The sequence below is a fragment of the Cyprinodon tularosa genome, unplaced genomic scaffold, assembly GCF_016077235.1.
Source record: "Cyprinodon tularosa strain WSP-4 unplaced genomic scaffold, ASM1607723v1 ctg180, whole genome shotgun sequence".
In the NCBI taxonomy this organism is placed as follows: domain Eukaryota; kingdom Metazoa; phylum Chordata; class Actinopteri; order Cyprinodontiformes; family Cyprinodontidae; genus Cyprinodon; species Cyprinodon tularosa.
Genome location: NW_024038609.1, coordinates 934,973 through 958,062, shown reverse-complemented (window position 1 = coordinate 958,062; position 23,090 = coordinate 934,973). Strand labels below are relative to the sequence as shown.

At 41.3% G+C, this 23,090-nt stretch overlaps 1 protein-coding gene across 5 annotated transcripts; it reads left to right on the top strand.

Annotated features, from left to right (window-relative positions):
- The first annotated feature begins 346 nt into the window (after positions 1-346).
- On the top strand, positions 347-21,596 carry lsm14aa (LSM14A mRNA processing body assembly factor a). 5 transcript variants are annotated; one of them, XM_038282182.1, is made up of 11 exons: positions 347-670; positions 3,170-3,333; positions 9,919-10,078; positions 11,341-11,415; positions 12,989-13,192; positions 16,327-16,401; positions 16,610-16,789; positions 16,939-17,104; positions 19,274-19,312; positions 19,476-19,710; positions 20,038-21,596. In XM_038282182.1, the coding sequence occupies exons 1-11, from the start codon at positions 550-552 to the stop codon at positions 20,059-20,061; spliced, it is 1,443 nt and encodes a 480-aa protein (XP_038138110.1). In that variant the 5' UTR covers positions 347-549; the 3' UTR covers positions 20,062-21,596. The 5 variants fall into 5 exon arrangements, with proteins under 5 accessions (XP_038138110.1, XP_038138109.1, XP_038138113.1 ...); XM_038282181.1 differs by having other exon boundaries at positions 16,607-16,789; XM_038282185.1 differs by lacking the exon at positions 16,327-16,401.
- The last annotated feature ends 1,494 nt before the right edge of the window (positions 21,597-23,090 follow it).

Below are 23,090 nucleotides of genomic sequence, written 5' to 3'. Positions count from 1 at the left end.
AACTTTCAATATACTTATTTACGTAAGAGCCAGTGATAATGCAATTATTTTAATATTCAATGTTATGTTATATTGTTATAGACTTAATGTCTTAATAGCTTATTTGAATATAAAACACATTTGTAAAATCTATTATCAAATAAAAATCAATCTCGCAGTTCGTTTTTGTCTCTAAGCAGATAATTAACAGTTTAGTCTATCCATCTTTCACGCTATTTTTGTTTATTACTATTTTTTTTTTACATTGGAAACTTATTTTTCTGTATATTGAAATGCGTTGGCTCAAAATGGTTCTAATTGACATAGCTCTATGGTTTACGGCCCCTCGAAGTCACGCGATACTCCAAATCGCGTTGTCCCCCCGCGCTCAGAGCGGTGCCATGGAGGTGGAGGCGGCCATGTTGTAATTGCAAAGCGGCGTCAGCTTTAGAAGAAACCGAAACGAAACGCACTGGAGAGTTCCTCCAGAACCCATTCTGTTGACCGAGCTGCACAGAGGCATCCGCCCCTTCCACCTTCTGTATTCTGAGTCGAGAAGCGGGAGCCATCATGAGCGGCGGGACGCCCTATCTCGGTAGCAAGATCAGCCTGGTCTCCAAGGCCGAGATTCGCTACGAGGGGATCCTGTACACCATCGACACAGAGAACTCCACTGTGGCCCTTGCTAAAGGTAAGAGTTTCACCCAGGTTAAAGGTGCGCCGGAGGCTTTGTGTTAAACCTGCAGGGGGGGTAAAAGGAAACTTAAGGCACCCGAACTGCCCGGAGACGGCCTGAAGTTAGTTTCTTATTAGTAGCCCAGCTGTTAAAGGCGTATGAACCTATTTTTTCTTTTTTAAATCTTAATCGCATCAGACCAGATTTTCTAGCCTGGACAGTAAATGCATGTTAAAATAATAAAAATCTTTTTTTTTTCCAAACAAAACGCAGATTTCCTTTGATCTTAAAATGTTAAAGCAAATGGACTATTCTTAGAATAAGAAGTAATCTGCTAATCTGTAATAAGCCTTTTCACCATATATTGAAATCAGTGGTTTGGCAGCAAACAGACCCCTAAAGCATCTCTGACCCTGGTGCTCGAGGTGCAGGGTCAGAAAGCAGTTAATAACTGCATTTTGAATTATTTCCATTAACCCAGGTGCTTCAATCAATCCGGAATAGCCCTTTACTGAGGCGCTGATTCAGAAACTACGAATCAGACTCTGACTTCAGCTCCAATTATTCGCTTTTCAGACGTAAACACAAGCAGCAAGAATCTGTATCAGCACTGAATCTGGCCTCAGTTTATGATAAAGAGCCATTAAACAAAATCAATTAGCACGAATCCAATAATTCAAAAAAAAAAAAAACACCCATATCAGCCAATATTACATCATAAAATCTCCAATTTTCCAAAGAAAACACCTTTAAAATAGAATAAGTCAAAGAAATCTCTTTTATCTTTACGGTATTGTATGTTGATACAGCTTTGTAATTTGTAATATTGTACCCATACTGTAGCTTATTGATACTGAAGGAGCCTCGATATGATATCAGCACAAATCATACCTACTTTTATTCCTTATTTTATGGTGTGGCTGTTAAAAAAGACTTGATCAAGTGATATTAATCAAACACAGCAGTAGTAAACAACAATGCGTATTTGAACAACTGACTCATTTATTATTATTGATCAGTGAATTACTTAAACTTAAAACAGAGGGGGATAGAAGTTAATTATTTCTATCAGAGATTTTAGATGCAGGCCGGTGTATCCAGATATTCAATTATTGGCTGATATCAATTCCATATTAAGAGATCTCTAATTCTAGCTTTAAGTTGTGTTTATTTAAATGTGTTCAGACATGGTAAACATTGAAAAAAAAAAACACTAAAGGGAATAATATTCATGATCATTTGATGATTAAAAGCAACCTTACTTACCTACTCACTATAGGATATTTTGTTTTTAAACATTTTGCTAACTAACGTTGAAAAATCATGTCGTTCACAGGTTGACCTCATTAACTAATGCGACGTTGCTTTATATTTATTCTTTCATTAGCTTTTATAAATATTTTACTCTCCCTGAAATTATAAACAAGTCTCTCTCTTTTTTATTAAACCTTAAATATAAATGGGAAACTTATTTTTTATGTAATACATACATTATGCAAAGCTTTTAGATGAATACACCATCTAAGCTGCAGAAGCAGCATTGTTTTGTCAATTTGAAGTATAAACAACATAGAAAAAGTCTTCTAGATCAACAGTTTCACCTCCATTATTTCGCAGTTATTTCAAATTTAATAAAAAGAAAACTATCAATAGAAAAACATGACTGGGTTTGGTTTGCAGGTCTGTGTGAATGTTTTGATCATGATGCCAACCATAAACGGCATCATTTGGAAACTAGCATAGCTTTCCATCTGGGTTAGCCTCTCCTAGCAGCACAAACACCATCTTCCTCCATTTGGTCCTCCTCATCATCACCACCTCCTGTCTTTTCTACGTTCTTATCGGTTTCAACACGTTGCAGTCCAAACTGAAAAGGTTTAACATTAGTCGTCGCTGTTTTTGCTGAGAGGAGCTAGCACTACAGGACCTAGCATATAACATTTACCCTGCATGCATTGCAGCGTAAACGACAAGGCGACAATGTCCAAGGGACATTGATATTTTAATTTATAAAATCCAAACAGCTTACAGTAGTTTTACTGTATTGCTTTTACATGTAAAATAAATATTCCTCTAATAAAGTCTGTTTTTACAAGTAATCACGGATCCATTTAGGAGTAAAATAAATTGGTATAAAAGCTGTAGACCTCTCCAGACTTTTCTCCGTATTCTATTATCTAAAATCTGTCCATCTGTGGATCCTTTCGTCTATTTCTGCACCTATCTGTCTGATTCTTCCAGTACTGGAACTTTCCCATTAAGATGTAGGAACCCTGCTTATAGATGTCAGACTTTAGATCAATTTATCTCACATCTGTTGTTCTGCTGAGGACAGGACCTGCGTGAATAAACGGCTCTGAGGACCTTCTCTCTGCACCGATGCACATTTATCTTTGATCGATCTGAGAAATTAACCAATGTAAAGACAAAGAACCAGTGTGTCCATTCTGACCACCTCCCACTGCCGTCATTTAATTAAACCACTGCTGTCTGGATGTGTTTCCTTTGCCTCAGTCCGCTCATTTGGTACTGAGGATCGTCCGACGGACAGACCCATTCCCCCCCGAGACGACGTCTTTGAGTACATCATCTTCAGGGGCAGCGACATCAAGGACTTGACGGTTTGTGAGCCGCCCAAACCACCATGCTCTCTTCCCCAGGACCCCGCCATCGTCCAGGTAAGCTGCTATCAATTCTTGCTGCTGAGAGAGAAGTCGGTTCAGGTCCGAGGTTTAGTCCCTGTTCTTAGAATGACATTTCTGTCAGGGTCAGCCTGTCAGCTGTGGTTGACCTCCAGAAGAGCTGCAGGCTGCTGTGGGCTGCCGTGCTGATGGCTGTGGAGGCTCTCTGTGGGATTTAGATCTGGGGTCTGCAGCCTTTTAACTCCAATGAGCCAATTTCCCCCCATGTAGGGCTGACTAAAGGTTTAGAGCTGCAAATAGTTTATAACATTTAAAAAAAACACTTCTTACCATTTCTTTGAAGTATCTGATAAAGAAATTGTTGCTTTTTTAAACAGCCAACAGTTTATTTGTATTTTTAGCTTTTAAAAAAAGGACATAAAACGTTTCATAGAGATGAAGCGTGGATTTTCTTTCATTAGATATTCGATGTAACATAGCAATACCTTAGGGGCGAAATTAAAGCTATGTAGCTTTAATTTCAACCGTCTACTTCGGGGGGGGGGGGGGGGTGTATGACCTTTATTTAAAGGGCAACAAAGTTCAAACTGTGAAGAAGCTGTAAAACAACAAATAAAACAACCTAAATGTTCACCGTTGGTGGGAGCACACAGTGAGCCAGTTTATCGGTTATAAGAACACATTACCCTGATTTTCCAAAAGCTAAATTTGCATAAGCAGTACACTTGATGAATCACACAAACTTGGTTGCAGATCGGGGGTCTTTGTTCCATCAGTACCAACGGGGCCGAGCTCCACTCATTGTTGGGGTTTTTCCATCGATAACTATGACATGGACTCGCCATTAACAACAAAATATTAAGTGATCTTGAAACACTCAGGAGAAAATATTCTTTGGACAATTAACCAATATTTACAAATAAGAAATTTTGTTAATTTAAAAAATAGGCTGATTAATGACAAAAATATAAACCTATTGGACATTTTTGTTAGTGCCTATATATAAAAATTTAAAGGGAAATTTGTTTAACTTATCTATAAAAAAAACAATGGATCTCAGAAACAATTCAACCCTACATATCAAAGCAAGATGGGAAAGAGGGGGCAATTTGACAAAAACAGAGAAATATCATTGGCCGTATAATAAATCTCTACAATGGTAAGAATTTGAATGGAAAAATCTGTTTTTTTTTATCACACCTGCTCAAAAATGCCACTATGATAGAAATCCCCCCACATGTTGGAGGAAAAATAGAAATCAAAATGCAAACCATTATCATTTCTTCTGAGACCGCCCAATTATAAAAGATTACTGGAAATAGATAAATAATGCCTTAAAAGATATTTTTAATCAGAACATTCCTTTAGAGATCAAGCTTAGGTATATTGGTATACTTCCTCAAGAAGCCTAAAAAAATATATATATTAATGACTATTTTATTAACAGCAAGTAAGAAAAATGTTACAAGAAAATTTTTATAATAAAAACCAACTTTAGACAACTTGATTGACATAACATTTAACATATATAAAATGAAAAAAATAACCGCCTCTCTCAATCACAAGACTGAACAATTCTGTCAATGGTGGCAGATTTGGGTAAACTATGTAAAACTGAATTCAATTCAGTTCAGTTTATTTCTATAGCACCATAGAGTGAGCCACTGCATAGATAGAACTCCAAACAAATGGCTCTTTATTGGGGATGTTTCCTTCAGAAAATAGCCTAAACCCGACGATGGGCGTCTCTAGGGTAACCCGCAGGAAGTATTTAATTACATGTTATTTTAAGAAATGATTACGTTGAACAAAAGTTTAGATACCGTATTTTCACGACCATAAGGTGCACCGTACTAAAAGGCGCACTCTCAGTTATGTGTCCCATTTCTGTATTTAACGCACACATAAGGCGCACCGGACTATAGGGCGCGTTTTTTATATACAGGTACATGTCCTCTACTACCTTTAACCCATTTAGGCCGGGAAAGCATTACCGCATTTCTACCATTCAAGCCGGGGGCGCTGTTGCGTAATTCTACCATTGACGCCGGGAGAGCATATGAGTCAAGCAAGAAGAAAGAAGTTTTTTTCAAGCAAACATGGAGGAGTTTGACAGAGAAGAGATGTCGGAAGGCAGTGATTTTGAGGAGTGTGTCGGCTTTGATGACGGTATAGATGAAAATGATGACTTTGAACGCGCTGAACCAATCGAACTACCACCGCAATGCACGGAGTGTTTTCAACCGCACACCTGGAGTGAAAGTTGATTTGCCTGCAGACGCCACACCGCTGCAGGCATTTGAGCATATTTTTAATGAAGAACTTTGGATGCATCTTGTTACCGAGACGAATAGGTACAGTGACCAAACAAACCAAACTCCAACAAGAGCAAAGATGGCAAAGTGGTCACCCGTGACTGTGACGGAGATGAAGACATTTATTGGGCTGTGTATGGGCATAGGACTTCTTGTGTTGCCAGTAGGCTACGAAGAGATTATTGGCGACAGAGTAAACCTCTCTTCAGGACGCAGTTCCCCCAAAATATGTCCCGGGACAGATTTGTGGCCATCTGGAGGTAAGTTGTATGCAATTTATAACACAGACATATGCATTATTATGCATAATAATACTGTTAATAAGTAATCATCAGATAGTTATTTATGTAATGTTTGTTCTTTATTTTAAAAACGTTTTATATTGCACATTCTCAATGAAGACATGATCACATATGGAAAAAATAAAGGTTGAATTTTTTATTTTTTTATTACTGCTTTTCACTTTTTTTTTTTGGAAGAATTTCAAAGATAAAATATATTTTGAGTTCTATCTGCTACAGAAGCTGAGATATCAATAATTTACTAGGCGTTGACACAGTTGCTGAATTTACAGAAAAACTTCAGGTTTTAGGGGTATTTTTTAAAATCGGCCATAGGTTTTTAAGGTGTTTTTTCCAGGCGTTTTAGGCCTAAATGGGTTAAATACCTCTACTGCGTATTTAAAAATACAGCGGGGGCAAAACTGAGTATGACTGTGCTTTATTCATGTATTTATTAAAAAGTATTAATCAAATCTGGCAGCTGGCCGTGAGACAGACACATCGCAGATGACAGCGCTGTGATCACTCCTAAATTAACTTAAAATCCTGAAACCTGCCGACGGAATATGTTCGCTTTTATGGGTGCCTGCAGTTTAAATTATTTAGATGAAAAACACCTGCCATCCACCGCGTGAACCCGGAGGCTGCTGATGAAAGGATTTCTGCTGTCGGTGCACCGCTGGTATGTGAGGGTCTGAGCGCCTCCGACAGAAATAGATAATCTGGATGAACTGACTGCAATTAAGTTTTCAGGTGGCCTTTCTCACTTAAAAACATATTAAAACTACTTTATTCCCACTGATCACAGCAAATATAGCTGCAAGATTTAGATTATTTAGATGAAAAAACACCTGCCAGCCACCGCGGTGAAGAGGAGGAGACGCACCCAGAGGCTGCTGTTGAATTAAGTTTTCAGGGAGAAAAATACAGCGGGAGCAAAACTGAGTATGTTTGTGCTTTATTCATGTATTTATTACAAAGTATTAATCAAACCCATCAAAGTCATCCTCCTCTGTTTCTGAATTAAACAGCTGCGCTAAATCAGACATGCCAGTTTCCCCTTCTTCGCTGTCAGAGTCACTTTCCGTGCAGCGCGGCTCCTCAGAAATAATGCCGGCTTTTGCAAAAGCTTGAACAACAGAGCCAGCAGACACATTAGTCCATCTACAATCCATCCTCAAACGGTGGCGTAACTTGCCCGGCGCTGCCTTCCAATTATCCTGAAACTGTGGTCTCTGTCGGCCATCCATCGCTCCCACGCCGCTCGCGGCCTTACTTTGAACGGCCGCTTCACACCGATGTCGAGCGGTTGAAGCTCCTTTGTCAGACCCCCCGGGATAACGGCGAGCACAGCGTTAATTTGATTCACCTTTTTTTCTCATCGGCTGTGAGATGGGCACGCAGCGATGGTGATGCGTGGAAAAAACCACCTGTTCTCCTCACATAGGCTACACCTCCCTCAGCTACGCTTTCATCATCTCCTCATCCATCCAGCCTTTTCCATTTGCGTTAATATCATATGTCATCAGAGCGCTGTGTCTGTCTCGCTGGCAGCTCCCAGATCAGCTTCTCTGATTGGTTGATGCGGCGCGTCCAGCAGCAAAACTTCAATTTTTCCATCTCGAGCAGCAGCAGCGCGTTGGCAGATGCTTAAACGCTCCTGCAGCTCAAAACGCGCTGCAGGACCTTTTGCTGCGCCTATACGCGCGTCAACCATTTACTTTGCATGTAAACTCGCTGCTTCTGCTGCACCTGCTGCGTCCGGTTCACACCGATGTCGAGCGGTTGAACAGCGAGCACAGCGTTAATTTGTTTCCCCATGTTTTTCACATCAGCTGTGAGATGGGCACGCATGGAGTTACATATTAACAGCGATGGTGATGAGTGGAAAAAAAAACACCTGGTCTCCTTACATTCAGCCACTCTTTCATCATCTCCTCAATGAGGTGGTCTCAAAAGTCGCAGTTACAACACACATAGGGCGCACCGCACCATAGGGCGCACCGCACATTTTGAGGGGAAAAAAAGACGTTTAAGTGCGCCTTATAGTCGTGAAAATACGGTACACATCTGACTTTGGCGTTTGGCATCTTTTTGACGCTCTGAGCCTGTTCGGTGGGAACACCACATAAGCAATCAGCCAGAGACTCTTAAAGTAAGCAGCGCAATGCCGGTCACGTTTAAAATTAAAATAAATTAACATGAATAAAGTTCGAACAAGGAACCAACAAACAGTTCACCTCAGGGCCAAATGATTTAAACCGTCGTGTTTTGCTCCACATCAATCTCTGCTTCGAATGATTCAGTTTTCTTTTACCTTATTTCGGGGGGGGGGTGGTGTCACTCAGCATTTAGCATCTTGTCTGTTTGCTGAACAAGGAGTTTTCTTGAAGACTATATACCCTCTATCTGGCTACATCAGTTAAATCGGAACGTTTGCTGGAGGCAAAACAACCTGACATCCAGAGGCTACAAACCAGCACAGGGAGCTTAGGTTAGCATGTTGTTATGTTGTATGCATATTCAGATAAAATCGGATTTTCTACAGCTGTAGTTTATAATGCAGTGTTCTGTAACAAAACTAGCTAGATACAATGTTAAAGCGCTCAGGGAGGAATCATTCTGGTTATGTTTATACTGCAGGCCTTGATGCTCAATTCCCATATTTTTGTGAAACTTGTATGTGATCTGCTGTGTGAACTGCAGTCATACAACGTAAGTGTCCCGCATGCGCAGTAGAGGACGCAATGATGGCACAATCTTTTCAAGATGGTTAAACATAAATACTGCTCTCCGCACCATCTTGCTGCTTCTACATAGCAAGACGCATAATAGTGACCTTTGTCGGGTATTAATGGCGTTCAGATCGGATGAATGCAGCCTGGCTGTTCAGACGCAGGTCACACTTGAAAAGATCAGATTCTTAGCGGATTCAGGACCACATAGCCAAGCGGCCTGGGCCTCCTGGGAATAAATTTGATCTGTGTTGTTCAGACTGTCATGAAAAGATGAGATTCAGGTCGCATGTGGGCAAAAAAAATCGGATTTGGGTCACTTCAGGCTGAGTGAACGTAGCCTCTGTCTCCAAATGAAGTGGATATTAAAGTTTTATTTCAAGAGGAAAAAAATTTGTCTTGAATTTAACTTGGCTTATGTTGTAGGATCTAGGGTTGTCAAAAGTATCGAAACTCAAAAAAGTATCGATAATGAAATGTTGTATCCGGATACAATACTCGTTTTTAAAAGTATCGATACAGTGCCACCACCAGTGGCACCTAAGCAGTCATTCATCTAGAGTACAGAATAGAGGAAAATGCACTTTCAGAACACTGTGTGATTGAATAATTCTGTGCTCTTTTCAGACTTTTTTTTGTAAGCGGTGCAGCTGCTGAGAATTATTTTTGTTTCTTAACCGGTTTGGCTAGTGTTATTGTTACGTGTGCAAAGCATAGCCAAGGAAGGAACACTTAATTTTAATTTTATACGTTTTTTATCAAGCTTGCTTAATATTATGCACAGCATACAACCTTTATTGTGTTTATTTATTGTATTTTATTTATTAATGAAAATATTTCTGTAGAATTTTGGAGTCTTTGTTTTTATCCTTGTGGTATCGAAAATGGTATCGAGTATCGAATATTTTCCTTAGTATCGGTATCGAGTTGAAAAGTTTAGTATCGTGACAACCCTAGTAGGATCCCTGACTAGAACCACATTAGGTCGTTGAATCGTTTCTGATTAAATTCACTTGTTTAGAAGAGGTTTAGAAACCAAAACAGCAAATGATGTTCAGAAGCAACTTTTCAGTGAAATGATGGATTTATATATTTTTATTAAGATTTATCCTCATCAGGGTTCCTGTTTTCTCTGAATCTAAATAAAAACGATCAAGATGTTTTTTGTTTTTTATCCCAAATTATGTCACAAGAGCAGCATCTGTCATTGTCTATATATTCTACTTCTATGATGGACCTGGTTCCTGTGTCCTAAAAGGAAAACCTGAAAGGTTCTGTTTTTTCTTCCAGTCCTCCATCAGCACCAGCTCGTCCTCGGCGGCGGCCTCGGCTCCTACTCCGTTCCAGTCCTCTGGTTCCTACGGCCTTTTCAGCAGAGCTCAGGTTCCTGCCTACAACCAGTTCGGAACCAGCCCGTTGGTCTCGCCCCAGTTTGGACCCGTTGGTGTTGGTAGGTGGGGCAGTGGGTCAGGAATGGGTATCGGGTCAGGATGATATCCATGCAGGTTCTTCACCAGGTCCTCATGACACAGGAAGTGGGGAGATTTCGGGTCGAGGCCTTCGCCGTCTCTTTAACACATTTTTTGCTCGGTTGGTTCTGTGATCGCAGGTGGGTCGGTATCGGACCGTACAGATGAAACCAGTTCTAGTTTATGTTCAAATGAAAAGTTCCAGGACCGTTTGGTTTTTCTTTTCTAGTTTTTAATTTTTATTGTTTTTGCCTGATCATCTTTTGTTGGTGCACCCCCTGGTGGAATGGACCAGGAATGACCTGAGTGGAGTAGGGTTCTGTTTAGGGTTGCCAACTCCCTGGGAAAAAAAAAAAAAAAGCACACCTTATTTGCGCGCAATCTGACCAGATTGCCTTTACCCCTCCAGGCGTGGTGATTTTTTTTTTAACCCCCTTTTGTGTGTGAAATGATTTTTTCTTTTACTATTTGAATCAAATCTGCATTGAATTAGATGCATATTTGCGGTGTGATTTATATTAGCGCTGACTTCTTCCACCCAGGTATTTGTTTTTTCCCATTCCTCCCTATATTTCTGCATCTTTTTTTGTTTGTTTGTTTTTGGGAGGAGGAGCATCGCTATTCGAAGGTGCACTGACCCCAAAAGCAGCGTCAACATTTAAATGAATCTGTTCGTCCCCCATCCTGCTCTGTTGTCTCCCGCTATCTTCTCCATGAGCAACACTTGGCTCGACCAATGGGATGAGGGGATTCTGGATCATTACATACATGTTGTCAGCTCATTGGTCACAATGCAGGACAGGACCCAGGAAGAAGTTTACTGTAGGTTTTGTATCAAACGTGCCCTTGTTCTTCATTTTCCATTAGCTTATTACTGACTATGTTTTTACTTTCACAGTAAAACGGGACAAAATGCGTTCCTTTTCCACTAAATACGGGATAGGTACTTGTATTTCTAAATACAGGAAAATTTCGTTTTTCAAGGGACGGTTGGCAACTCTAGTTCTGTTCATCTGCAGATTTAGAACATCAGGTTCATCTTAGAAGCTAACGCTACCAAAACTAAAACCCTTGATTTAGTTGTGGCAGCTACTCTGTTTGGGTTAGATATTGTTCTGCTCTGGGTTTTCTCCCAGGGGGTACTGGTATCGGTACCCCCCAGCGAGTTCTGGGTGTTCTGGTGTCAGTTCAGCCCAGCAGTTTCTGCAGAACGTCCCGGTCTCAGTTCTGTTCTCCCACACAGGGCGCTCCTCTGCCTCCTTCGTGAACTCTGGTCTGAGTGATTCTGAGTCGCGTTCTGTGGGGACTTTGACTGAAGGTAACGAAGAGCAGGAAGTGGACCTGCGGTTCCTCCTCGCCTGTTTTTCCTGTCCTGCTTCTTTTCTGTCGGTGTTGACCCACAAACACTCCGAGGGTTTCTAGCTGTCTGACTTCCTGCCTCCGGCTCCGCTGGCCTCTGTAATCTAACCCGTCCGGTCGGATCGGTTCTGCTGCAGACCCTCTGGAGCCCAGAGCTTCATCCCTGTTCAGTCGCTCTGCTTCACCGTTTCCTTTCTGTCCAAAATAAAAAGATTCAGGGATGGATAACGTTAAGGATTTAACAATACTCTGACTTATTTTATCATACAAAAGGGTAAAAAAAAAGGAACAGGAATGGTTTATTTGTTCACATTTGTAGGAAAATAAACACGCAAAGTAAATTAGGGGTACAAATTAGAAGCTTTTTGTATGATTAAAGCTTTAAGTGATACAAGTGGTACAAATTACTTTATATTTAAACACCATCTGAAATAAAACACTTTATATGCAATTATAGAAGCACCGATCCAATATTAATCTCTGAAACTTTTGCAGAAAATGTTAGATCAGCTATTGATTTAGATTTGTTGAGTCTGTTTCTATAATTAGTTGTGTTAAAAATCTTTTGAAAAGCAGGAAAATTGCTATTCTATGGAAATCAGGCTTTGATTTATTAAATCCAGTCAGTTTGAATCTTTAGAGCTGATATTCGTTTTCAGGCTGAAATCTGTCCTGTTAACATGATTTACTGTTTATAAATTCCTGTTCTAAACTCATGCTAATCTTTAGGAATAAACATGTTTACATTCAAACATACCTGCATGTAGAGAGGAGTTTATTACAGCCTCTTAAATCACAGTTATAATGAGAACATCAAAGCAAAAAAAGATCTGGTATTAAAAAAAAAGTCTGCAGGATCCAAATCTTAGGATCAGAATCGGAGCAGAGGTGAAAATTTGGATTGTTGCATCACTCTTAAAAAAAAACAGTATGCTTTACTGAAAAACTCTATAAAGTAATTTGAAGTATTCAACCCAAACTACAAACTGATGTTTTGTTATGTAATCAGATTTAACCAATAGAAGTAGACGAATCAGTTATAGTTAGGATCTGATGAGAGTGGGAGCAGAACCTTAGCCCCTCCCACGATTCTTATGAAGGAGGAGATTAGATTAGGGGATTGGCTTCTTCTGCAGCTTAATGTCAGAGTTGTGCTGCAAACCAGAACCTTCAGAGGATCTGGACTCGTTCTGCTCCTGCTGCTTTATCTCCAACAGCTTCTTTTGGTTCTGGTTCCGATGGAATCGGTTAAACTCATCAGATTAGACGTGGGCTTCCTGAGCCATCATCCATGCAGAGTTTCAACCTGGGTCTTGAGCAGAACTAAAACAGTAATGATTTGGTGGAAGCAGTGGATTCCCAGCAGACCCTGAAGGCAGCGGCCGGGGTTCGGCTTTAGAAGTATGAAGCAGCGGTTCTTGGTTCTCTGTCCCTTTGGGGTCCAGTCACTGGGTTTCTGGATCACTGTGGTTTGGTTCCATCTGGGTCCAATGACTGTCTTTAACCCTGTTCTCTGTGCTGCTTCTCCTCAGGCTGCGGCAGTCCTGGTCTGGAAGCTCTCAGAAAGAGTCCCACCCTGGACCAGGCGATCCAAAGCGGCCCAGCGGCCCCGGCATCAACCACCATGGCTCCAGCGCCCGGTCTGGGACGTAGGAGTCCAGTTCATGGTGGTCCCACTTCCGCAGCCCAGAGCAGCCTGAAGGTTCAGCAGCTGGATAGAGGAGACCACATGAAGGGTGAGAACCTTCCCCCTCTCATCCACTGATGGACCATCACCTACCGGGTCTGGGTCCATCTCTGGGCTCATGTGCTGACAGAACATCGGTTCATGAGTTCAACGAAACAGAAAATGTAAAAAGCTTAACTAGAAGCTCCTTATCTGGTCCAGGTGGAGAAAATCCCTCCTGATCCAGAATTTGTTTTAAGAAACATTCAATTAAAGGTTCTGATAAAATAGAATAACCTTAAAGGAATAGTACACCCAAAACATGATTAGCCTTCATTTTCTACTCACCCCCATGCTGAACAACACTCTGGAGTACTTTTTTGATATCTCAAATGCATCTGGAGATCTGGGAGGCTTCTTGCTGTCTGCTGACATTCAAATAATGGAGGTCTATGGCGCCCGAGACAGAAAGGTCCATAAAAGTCCACAAAAAACGTGTCAATATTCCTCCTTACTGCTCGTCCAATGTATTCCAAGTGTCCTGAGTGGGTAGCATCCAGAATTTACTCGACACGAAGTCATTTAGAATGTTTTTGGGTGTACTATTCCTTTAAAGTTCCTCTGCAGGTTGACATAGTTACAGTATCTAGAAGATATCAGTCTATGCTGTAGATTTTTTTTTTTTTAGCAGTTCATGTTCCACACATGATGGACCTGAAGGTTAATCAAAGCTTATCTGTTATAAGCTCATAATTCCTCTGGATACAAGAGGAAAGTGCAGATTACCAATGAACCATTACTAAATCAATAAGATCAGTCAACTCTTAATGCTAACGTTTGTTAGCATTAGCGCACCTGGCTGGCAAACCACTGATCTCTATTTATTTACTGATTGCACGAAAAAAGTGAAGCCACCGGCCGCCATGTTGGTACTCCCCACTCCCACGGAGATGCGCAGTAAAAATGCTTACTCGTGTAGAGTTTGACTGCAAAAATAAGCAGTTTGCCGGCTGTGGGAAGATGTTCCACAGGTAATTTCTCAGTCATTGGATGTACTTACCAAGAAAATCCGTATATACGCCACACCGATGTATCCCATAGTATAGTAGGTAGCGTAACAATAGTCTGGCTATCTCAGAATGACTCGAAGATATTCACTGAGTTGGTCATTGACATTGTTTCTAACATTAGAAAATGGAAAGTAGAGTAAAAAGAAAGTATTTCACTGTAAAATATCAATGTATTAATTATTCATTAAGTGGATTGCTTTTGTAATGTTGGGTATATTAGCTGCTACACATTAATCAAGATGCTGTGACTGAAAAAATGTGATTGACAGATGACCATCTATATATGAAGTAGGTGTACAAGCTGACTTATAACTAACTGACCTGTATAAGATAACGAAAACAACAGTCAGGACAATATCATCTGATAAAGAGTATATTTATATATTTATATACATGTTTAAGCCAGAATGATTTGACATTTAAACATGATTTCCCTGTGACTTTAAATCAGTGTAACTGAGGTTCTAGAGATGTTCTATAGCCTGTCTGTTTAATTTGGACAGAAACTTATTTCAACAGAAGAAAACTTTTGACCAAAGCTGTAAAGAGAGAAAGCAGAGAAGGTGTTGAGTCTAGGGCTGTAACTAACGATTATTTTAAAAATCGATGAATCGGCCGATTATTTTTTCGATTAATCGATGAATCGGAAAAAAAAATATTTTTTATATTAACCTCTTTATTCCAAAATAAACATTTTAGACAGAACAAACAAGCACACAAGTACAGGTTGCTCATTAACTGTACTGGTGCAATATGAAAAATAAATGTTTGTGTTAAAACTACGCAAACTTACATAAGAAATGTAGCTGTACATCCACAGAATATAGGGTAGTTTGTTTCATAAAGCACAAAAAAAGACATTTTTGTTTTTAAAAGCCCCAAAGGGGTTCAAACAATAGGCCCCCCCATTTCAACAAATGAGGTTTCTTTAGACTAGAAGAGTTCTGCCTTTTAAGACAGGAAAGTATAGCAGTTAAAGTTGCTACTTGAGAAAATACTGAACCATAGAGATAAAAATAGCCCTGTGATTCAAATTATAAATTGTATTTGGAATAAAAATGAGAGAACTAGGGGTGCTAAAAAACACATCCTCCAAAGACAGATATTTACATGGGAATGTGGCAGATAATTAATTGAAATATTACTGATCTTGCTGGATTTTATTCTGCTTTACTTCCATAAATTGCAGGATCTTCTTTACTTTATCTTTGCCAGAAGATTTAAACTTTAAAAGCCTTGCCCTCATAATTTGCAAGTTAATTTATTTATAAAGTAAATATAAACGCTGCTTAAGCTAATTCAATGAAATTAAACGTAAAATAAGTAGCCAACCTTATCCCTGTCTGTAACCTACTAACACGGTAAGGAAAGCATCAGATGAGCTACCTGAGAAACTAACGATACGTTTCCCCACTTTAAAACCAAACAAACATGGTGCTTCCGTGCCATGTTAATTTGTTTTGACAAAAGTTGCATGTTACGACTTTTTTCACTTTACAAAGCGCAGGCTATTTTAATTGTTGTGATCAGTTTGCTCCGTCAATCCCGGCGCATGCGCGCTTCATTTGCAGTCTGGACGCTGAGGCTCTGACTGCAGCGCTGAGAGGGACTCCTGCGGGAGCGGGGGGAGGCGCCCCACGGCAGAGTAGGAATGATACATGCTTTCATGTAAGAGTCTCCAAAAGCCGCCAGTGACGCCGTAAAAAGTCACCAGATTTGTCGCTAGTCGCTTTTTTGAAAAATGGTCGCTGGAGGGGTCTGAAAAGTCGCTGAGTTGGCAACACTGCACCTGCAGCGCTGGCTCGCTCTGCCATATTTTTTTTTCTTCCCCCGTTTCAGTCAAGTGGCAGTGATGACGGCGGCTGCGGATGACGCATTAATCACGCGACACAACTAATCGATGATGAAATTCGTTGCCAACGCTTTTAAAAGTCGATTTTTATCGATTTTATCGATTCGTTGTTGCAGCCCTAGTTGAGTCTAAAGTTAGCAGGTTTTGTCCTGTTGGACAGAAGCTCCAGGAATCCAGCCCATTCATGACGTGCTGCAGAGTTCATTGGTTCAGGACTTAGTTTGTAAGAAGAGCAGCTGCTCCCTGATTAGTGCAGAAACTCAAACTGTGTTGCTGTTCCAGGATCAGACGTCCAGAGCAGAGCTGAGGGCGAGCAGGCGCGAGGCGAAGGCAGAGAGTCCAGTAAACGCTCCACAGGTTAATGTCTGCTCCTCTGCAGCCATCCTGCATGCTCTCCATCTGCCTTTCAGACCTCATCTGTCTGCATCTCCTCCATCGTTCGGTGTCACTAACTGAAGCCATGCTGCTGCTCTTCATCCTCACCTCCATTGCTTCTTGTCCTCCTCTTTGCCCCCCCCCCCCCCCCTCACCCTCCTCGCTAACGCAGTGCTTCTGTCTCCAGCAGGCGGCGGCGGATCGGCCAACCGGCGCGGCCAGAGAGGTGGGCACCACGGCAGGGGGCGCTTCAACGTGCGCAGAGACGGGCCCATGAAGTTCGAGAAGGACTTTGACTTTGAGAGCGCCAACGCCCAGTTCAACAAGGAAGAGATCGAGAGGGAGTTCCAGAGCAAGCTGAAGCTGAAAGGTTGGGCCGCTACTGGTTTTACTGGGAAATTTAAGGGCAACATCAATGCAGTGAAACTTTTCCCTGTAATGTTTTCGTAAAGATCCATCAGAACCAGACTTTGGTTCTCGGCTGTTCTGCAGCTGAAATGTGACTCTGTCCTGTCCTAGATGAGAAGACGGAGAAAGCTCTGAATGGAGAAGACAAGGGAGACTCTGGGGTGGAAACCCAGAACAGCGAGGGGAACCACGAAGACGAGGGCGACCCGCTGGGCCCCAACTGCTACTACGACAAGTCCAAGTCCTTCTTCGACAACATCTCCTGTGACGACACCAGGTACGAATCTCAAGTTGGTCGTTCGCCCTGAAAGGCTGGAAGAGGTTAAAGGGAAAGTCTGGTCAGCAAGGAATAATCAATGGATCATTATTTATACCTAAAACTAATACGTTTGCGGTGATTTAATGAATTTAGCGTTAATCTGTAAAAAAAAATTAAAATTCGTCGCAATCTCCGAGTCCGGCCATTTTTGCCCAAATATAGTAACACCTCCCTCCTGACATCTTCAAGCAGAATCAATGGAAACTACTAGACACATCTGCAATCAACAACAATTATTGAAGATTTCCAGAGGACTTCACCATTGAAATTCACCAGAGCTATAGTGAAACTGACAATGCCCACGTGCATGGCAGCTGGATGCTGGAATACATCGGGTAGAAGTTTAAAAAAAATGTATTATTTCTGGCCAGAGAAAAAAAAAAGTACAGGGTTTCCGCGGGTGATTAAAAACTCATTAAAAGTCATTCAATTATATTTTTAATTAAGGCCTTAATTGGCATTGAAATTCATTAAATGTGATTGTCAGTTTTAATGAAAGTTTATAAATAGGATTTCATCAGATGTATTATATTGCGATATATTTGTGTGGAACTGCTTCCGGTTGATCGTAAACAGTGATGGGACTAACGGCGTTGAAAGTTACTAACGCCGTTACCTTGTTTTAGTAACGAGTAATCTAACTAATTACTTTGACTGTAACTATAACGCAGTTACCATTGCAGATACCCCGTTACTGCGCGTTACTCAGGTCGCACAATGAACCTTTTTTCATGATAGGACTCGTGCGCAGCTGCGTGAAGATGACACCCCACCCACGTCAAAAAACTCTGCAAATAGACTGAATGGTTAGTGCAACTTTAGTGCAGATTTGTGCAGAAAAAAATATTGTTTGTGCTACTTTTGTTTAAGAGATATTAAAGATTATTTTTTAGGTCATCCAGAGGTGCGCGCCTTGTCATGAGAGAGGGGAGGATGGCTGATGTATAGTGAGATTCTGTCTGTCAGTTGGGTAGGTGGGTGTTTCCGCTGGTGGGTGTTAACGTACAGCACACACAGAGAGATGTAGAGTGAGGAGGATCCAGCAGCAAAACAGCGTTTTCCTGATGTTACGTCGAGCTGCGTTTCCCCATCACATACGGTTTCCCCTGCATCTCCGCACAGCGCAGGCGGCACGAGTCACCGCACAAGCGTCAGGAAACGCGCATGCTCGCTAAAGGCGCGCAACAGTCGCCCTGTGCTCGCGCCACAGGGGAACTACGGAGAGCGAGAATGATCAAATGAAAGGGAGAAATCTGGATGGATGGATGGATGGATGGATACTCTGCCTTTTCAACCTACTGTATTTTTTATTTTAAACATTATTTGATGGCCTTTGTGGCAGGGGTGGAGATCCATATTTTATGTCACACACAGAGTATAGATCTAGATAGATAGATGGATAGATAGATGTTGCAGTATCTATAACAACCCAAACACACAGGATTTCAGAATTAGACATCCCAGTTATTAATTTCACCAGATCTGAATGTCCTGTTAAAAAACTTCACATCGCGTTCCCCCCTGATGTCATTTACATTGAGGTGCAATAAATGCTAAACTCTCTGCAGGTTCTTGTCTTTGTCGTCCGCTCTATTCAGCTGGCTTTGGAAACACACCGCGAGAAGGTGGGGGCCGGGTGGTGAGGGTTACGGGGGCGAGAAACGCAAAAGTAACGCAATAGTTACTTTTACTAGTAACTAGTTACTTTTATTGTGGAGTAACTCAGTTAGTAACTCAGTTACTTTTTGGGAGAAGTAACTAGTAACTATAACTAATTACTTTTTCAAAGTAACGTGCCCAACACTGCTCGTAAAGCCGTATGTTCGGAAAAGAAGCTCGAGACGAGAGAATGGGAAAATGCTGATTTCAACAAAAGTGGCTGGAAAACGAGGAATTCAGAACATGGCTGCACCCTGTTGACGGCGTAGATGATGAAGGATTTTTTCTGTGTTTTATATATATAGGTATAAGAGTCATGGGTACTTGTTGATGGCATTAAAATTATTTCTAAGAGCAATAAAAAGCATTAGTTACTCATTCCTGTATTATCATTCTTCAAAGACTGGGTCACTGACTGCTGGGATGTTTTCCCGCCCTGATCCTGACGTTTGTGTTTCTGTGTTTTAGGAAAGCTGGAGAAAAGTCTGGAGCCTCAGGTTTCCCTCGGTGAGTCCGTCTCATCCAGGAGCTGCATCATAAATCAGATCTTTCTGCTCAGAACTCAGATCTTTGCTGTCCGATCAGCAGCTTTCTGTTGTTAATAGAACCGGTTCAAACCAACCAGGTGAGATTGGATTCCCTCCCCGTGAATGAATGTTTCCTCCTGCAGGGAGCGCCGGCAGACCTGGGCGGAGGAGAGGAGGATGAACGCAGAGACCTTCGGCATCCCTCTGCGTCAGGGCCGAGGCCGCGGGGGCTACAGAGGGCGCGGGGGGATGGGTTACAGAGGAGGGCGGGGACGTTCGGCCAGCCGAGGGTCCTTTGGGCCCCCTCAGGGCGGTGGCTACAGGGGAGGTTACCGAGGAAACCAGGCAGGGCGGGAATTCGCCAACTTACCATTCAGGGTGAGTCTTCCATGCTGCAGCATCAGGAGTCTTCCTCCAAACCGTACATCTATCATGCTGTGTGGGGCGTTAAGCTGAAGCAGAGAAGCTAGTTTCACAGTGTTGTTTTTTCGTAGCATAAGGAAGATCAGGAAGTATATAAGGTTTATAAATAATACTGGTAAATTGTTGCCATATTTGTATCAGACACCAATATGGCCAAAGTTTGCAAACATCTGAGTATGTTTTTAATTTGATCAGTTTCTTTTGTCAAGTGTCAATGAGTCAGCAGACTCCATGCCTTTAAGTATCGACGCTAACCTGAAATGTTTCTGTGTTCTGATGCAGAAGGACAACAAAGTGGCGGCGTAGTGTCGACAGGAGGCGGCGGCTCTAGAAAGCAGAAACTTCTTCCATAAAACACAGCAAGCTTTGGTTCCGTTCTGTCCACCAAATCCCTGAAGACTGTCTCCTCGTTGTTTCCGTCACCAGCACTGGAGTAGACTCTGAATGCAGCTTAACGTTCCGTCTGTCTCAGACCACCCCGATAATGAAGAGTTAATTAGAAAAGTGATTCCCTCTAAATGTTTTAGCGCCTCGGCTGTGGACGCCTCCTGTAGCTCTATCAGGGTTTGCCTGTAGAGGGCGCTGCACGCTCTTTGTAACCTGGATTTTTCTACTAGTACGGCTGACGAACTGAGCTCCTTCCTCAACCCTTCTTGGCCATTAGAAGTTCTCTTTTTCACTCGTCTAAAATAACTGGTTTTACTGGTCGTGGTGTTTTCCTTCCTGACTCCCAGTTTTCTGTTTGGGTTTTTCACTGCAGTTTGCTTCAGTTAATCCACACTCAAGATGTTTGGGTCAGAATTTAACTTTCAGAGAAATGTTTAGTAAAGATCTACCGACAGGAGTAGATCTGTACTAAAACAATCTCCATCATTATCTCCAGATAAATTACTTTTATTTAAATTATTAGAAATCTTTCAGATGACCCAAAATAACTTGCTGTAAACCAATGAATCATTTGCAATTTAAGAGCAATGTATCCTCCCGTAGGATCGGGTCTTTTAAGCACGTCATCTTTTCAGTTTAGATTTGTGTCCATTTGGATCAGGAAGCTCCCGTAGCTCCGTCTGAACAGGTTTTCTTCCTGGACTCTAAATCTTCATGGAGCTTCTCGGCCGGCCTCCTTCCTCCCCCTCCCATCACAGAAGCCACTGATGTCGCCCGCAGCACTGCACACAGACCGGCAGGAAGTGACGTCGCACAGATAGACGGCGTGGCCGCTTTGTCTGTTTAAAATCTTCCTGCACTTTGCAACAAGTTTAGGCCTGCGGATCTTTTAATGATCAGCAGTCTCTTGAGTAGGTTCCACTGGGCCCGACCCAGACCGCAGCGTGATCAGAACCTCGTAATAATGTCAGTGGAGAATTTAATGTTGCTTCTGCTAGCTTGGATCATTAATGGGTCTTTAACCTGTGATCAGGTATCAGAACTTTCCGGCTAGCGCGCTGACATTTAACGACTCGAATAGCTGATCCAATCAGAACAGTTAGCTAAATTATTTCAGCTCTGAACTCTGTCTTTTTCTGATTCGGACAAACCTGTAGATTCTCCTGGAAAGACTTCCACGATCCGACACGCAGAGCCACCTTTAAACTGCTCAGGAAACGGAGAGGACCAATCCCAAAGGCGGTTCTGTTCAGACGGAAAGAACTGTTTAGAGACATTAAGGTTCCTAACCGAATGTTGGTTTGGGTTTGCAGGGGAACAGTTTTGTTTGGTGGGTTTAGTGACGGGCTTTGGTTCCAGTCTGGACCCACACCTGGTGAAAAAGTGAGCTTTTAAATGATGCATTGTAAAATAAGAAAAAAAAATGGAAATAAAGACACTAAGTTTGCAGAAAAGTGCCTTTTGTTTTACTTTAATGGTTCTGTTCTACCAGCTTGAACATCAGAAGCCTGTGAGGTCATATAGCACATCTGAACCATTCAAATCAGAATTTGAGACAAAGTTACCTGGTTAATGATTCACAATTGTCTAGTTACATTTATTTAACTCTTAGGTAAGTCATAAATAGGATGTTATGTTACAGAAGCATGGTGCTGGGTCGGTTCAGTTCTCAGCAGTAGAGCCAGTTTTAATTATAGTCTTTTAGAATTGATTCCTTCGGTAGGGAAGAGGATTAGGGCCACTGAAAAAATTAAGTTAACTGTTTTTTTTATTTTATTTCAGTATAATAGGAGAAAAAAAGTCAGAATTCCGACTTTATTCTCAGAATTCCGACTTCAACCTCAGAAATCTGACTTTAACCTCCGAATTCCAACTTTAATCTCAGAATTCTGACTTTATTCTCAGAATTCTGACTTTAATCTCAGAATTCCGACTTTAACCTCATAATTCTGACTTTGACCTCAGAATTCAGACTTTATTCTCAGAATTCTGACTTTAATCTCAGAATTCCGACTTTGACCTCAGAATTCAGACTTTATTCTCAGAATTCTGACTTTAATCTCAGAATTCCGACTTTGACCTCAGAATTCAGACTTTATTCTCAGAATTCTGACTTTAATCTCAGAATTCCGACTTTGACCTCAGAATTCAGACTTTATTCTCAGAATTCTGACTTTAATCTCAGAATTCCGACTTTGACCTCAGAATTCTGACTTTGACCTCAGAATTCCGACTTTGACCTCAGAATTCAGACTTTATTCTCAGAATTCTGACTTTAATCTCAGAATTCCGACTTTGACCTCAGAATTCTGACTTTGACCTCAGAATTCTGACTTTGACCTCAGAATTCCGACTTTATTCTCAGAATTCCGACTTCAACCTCAGAAATCTGACTTTAACCTCCGAATTCCAACTTTAATCTCAGAATTCTGACTTTATTCTCAGAATTCTGACTTTAATCTCAGAATTCCGACTTTAACCTCATAATTCTGACTTTGACCTCAGAATTCAGACTTTATTCTCAGAATTCTGACTTTAATCTCAGAATTCTGACTTTGACCTCAGAATTCAGACTTTATTCTCAGAATTCTGACTTTAATCTCAGAATTCCGACTTTGACCTCAGAATTCAGACTTTATTCTCAGAATTCTGACTTTAATCTCAAATTCCGACTTTGACCTCAGAATTCAGACTTTATTCTCAGAATTCTGACTTTAATCTCAGAATTCCGACTTTGACCTCAGAATTCAGACTTTATTCTCAGAATTCTGACTTTAATCTCAGAATTCCGACTTTGACCTCAGAATTCAGACTTTATTCTCAGAATTCTGACTTTAATCTCAGAATTCCGACTTTGACCTCAGAATTCTGACTTTGACCTCAGAATTCCGACTTTGACCTCAGAATTCTGACTCAATTCTGACAGCTAACAAACATGTTAGCTGTTG

Excerpts from the sequence above, each read along its gene's own strand:
- lsm14aa (XM_038282181.1), top strand. The coding sequence starts at position 550 with ATGAGCGGCGGGACGCCCTATCTCGGTAGCAAGATCAGCCTGGTCTCC. Across the intron at positions 671-3,169 it reads CACTGTGGCCCTTGCTAAAG|TCCGCTCATTTGGTACTGAG; the intron begins GTAAGAGTTTCA and ends CCTTTGCCTCAG. Across the intron at positions 3,334-9,918 it reads AGGACCCCGCCATCGTCCAG|TCCTCCATCAGCACCAGCTC; the intron begins GTAAGCTGCTAT and ends TTTTTCTTCCAG.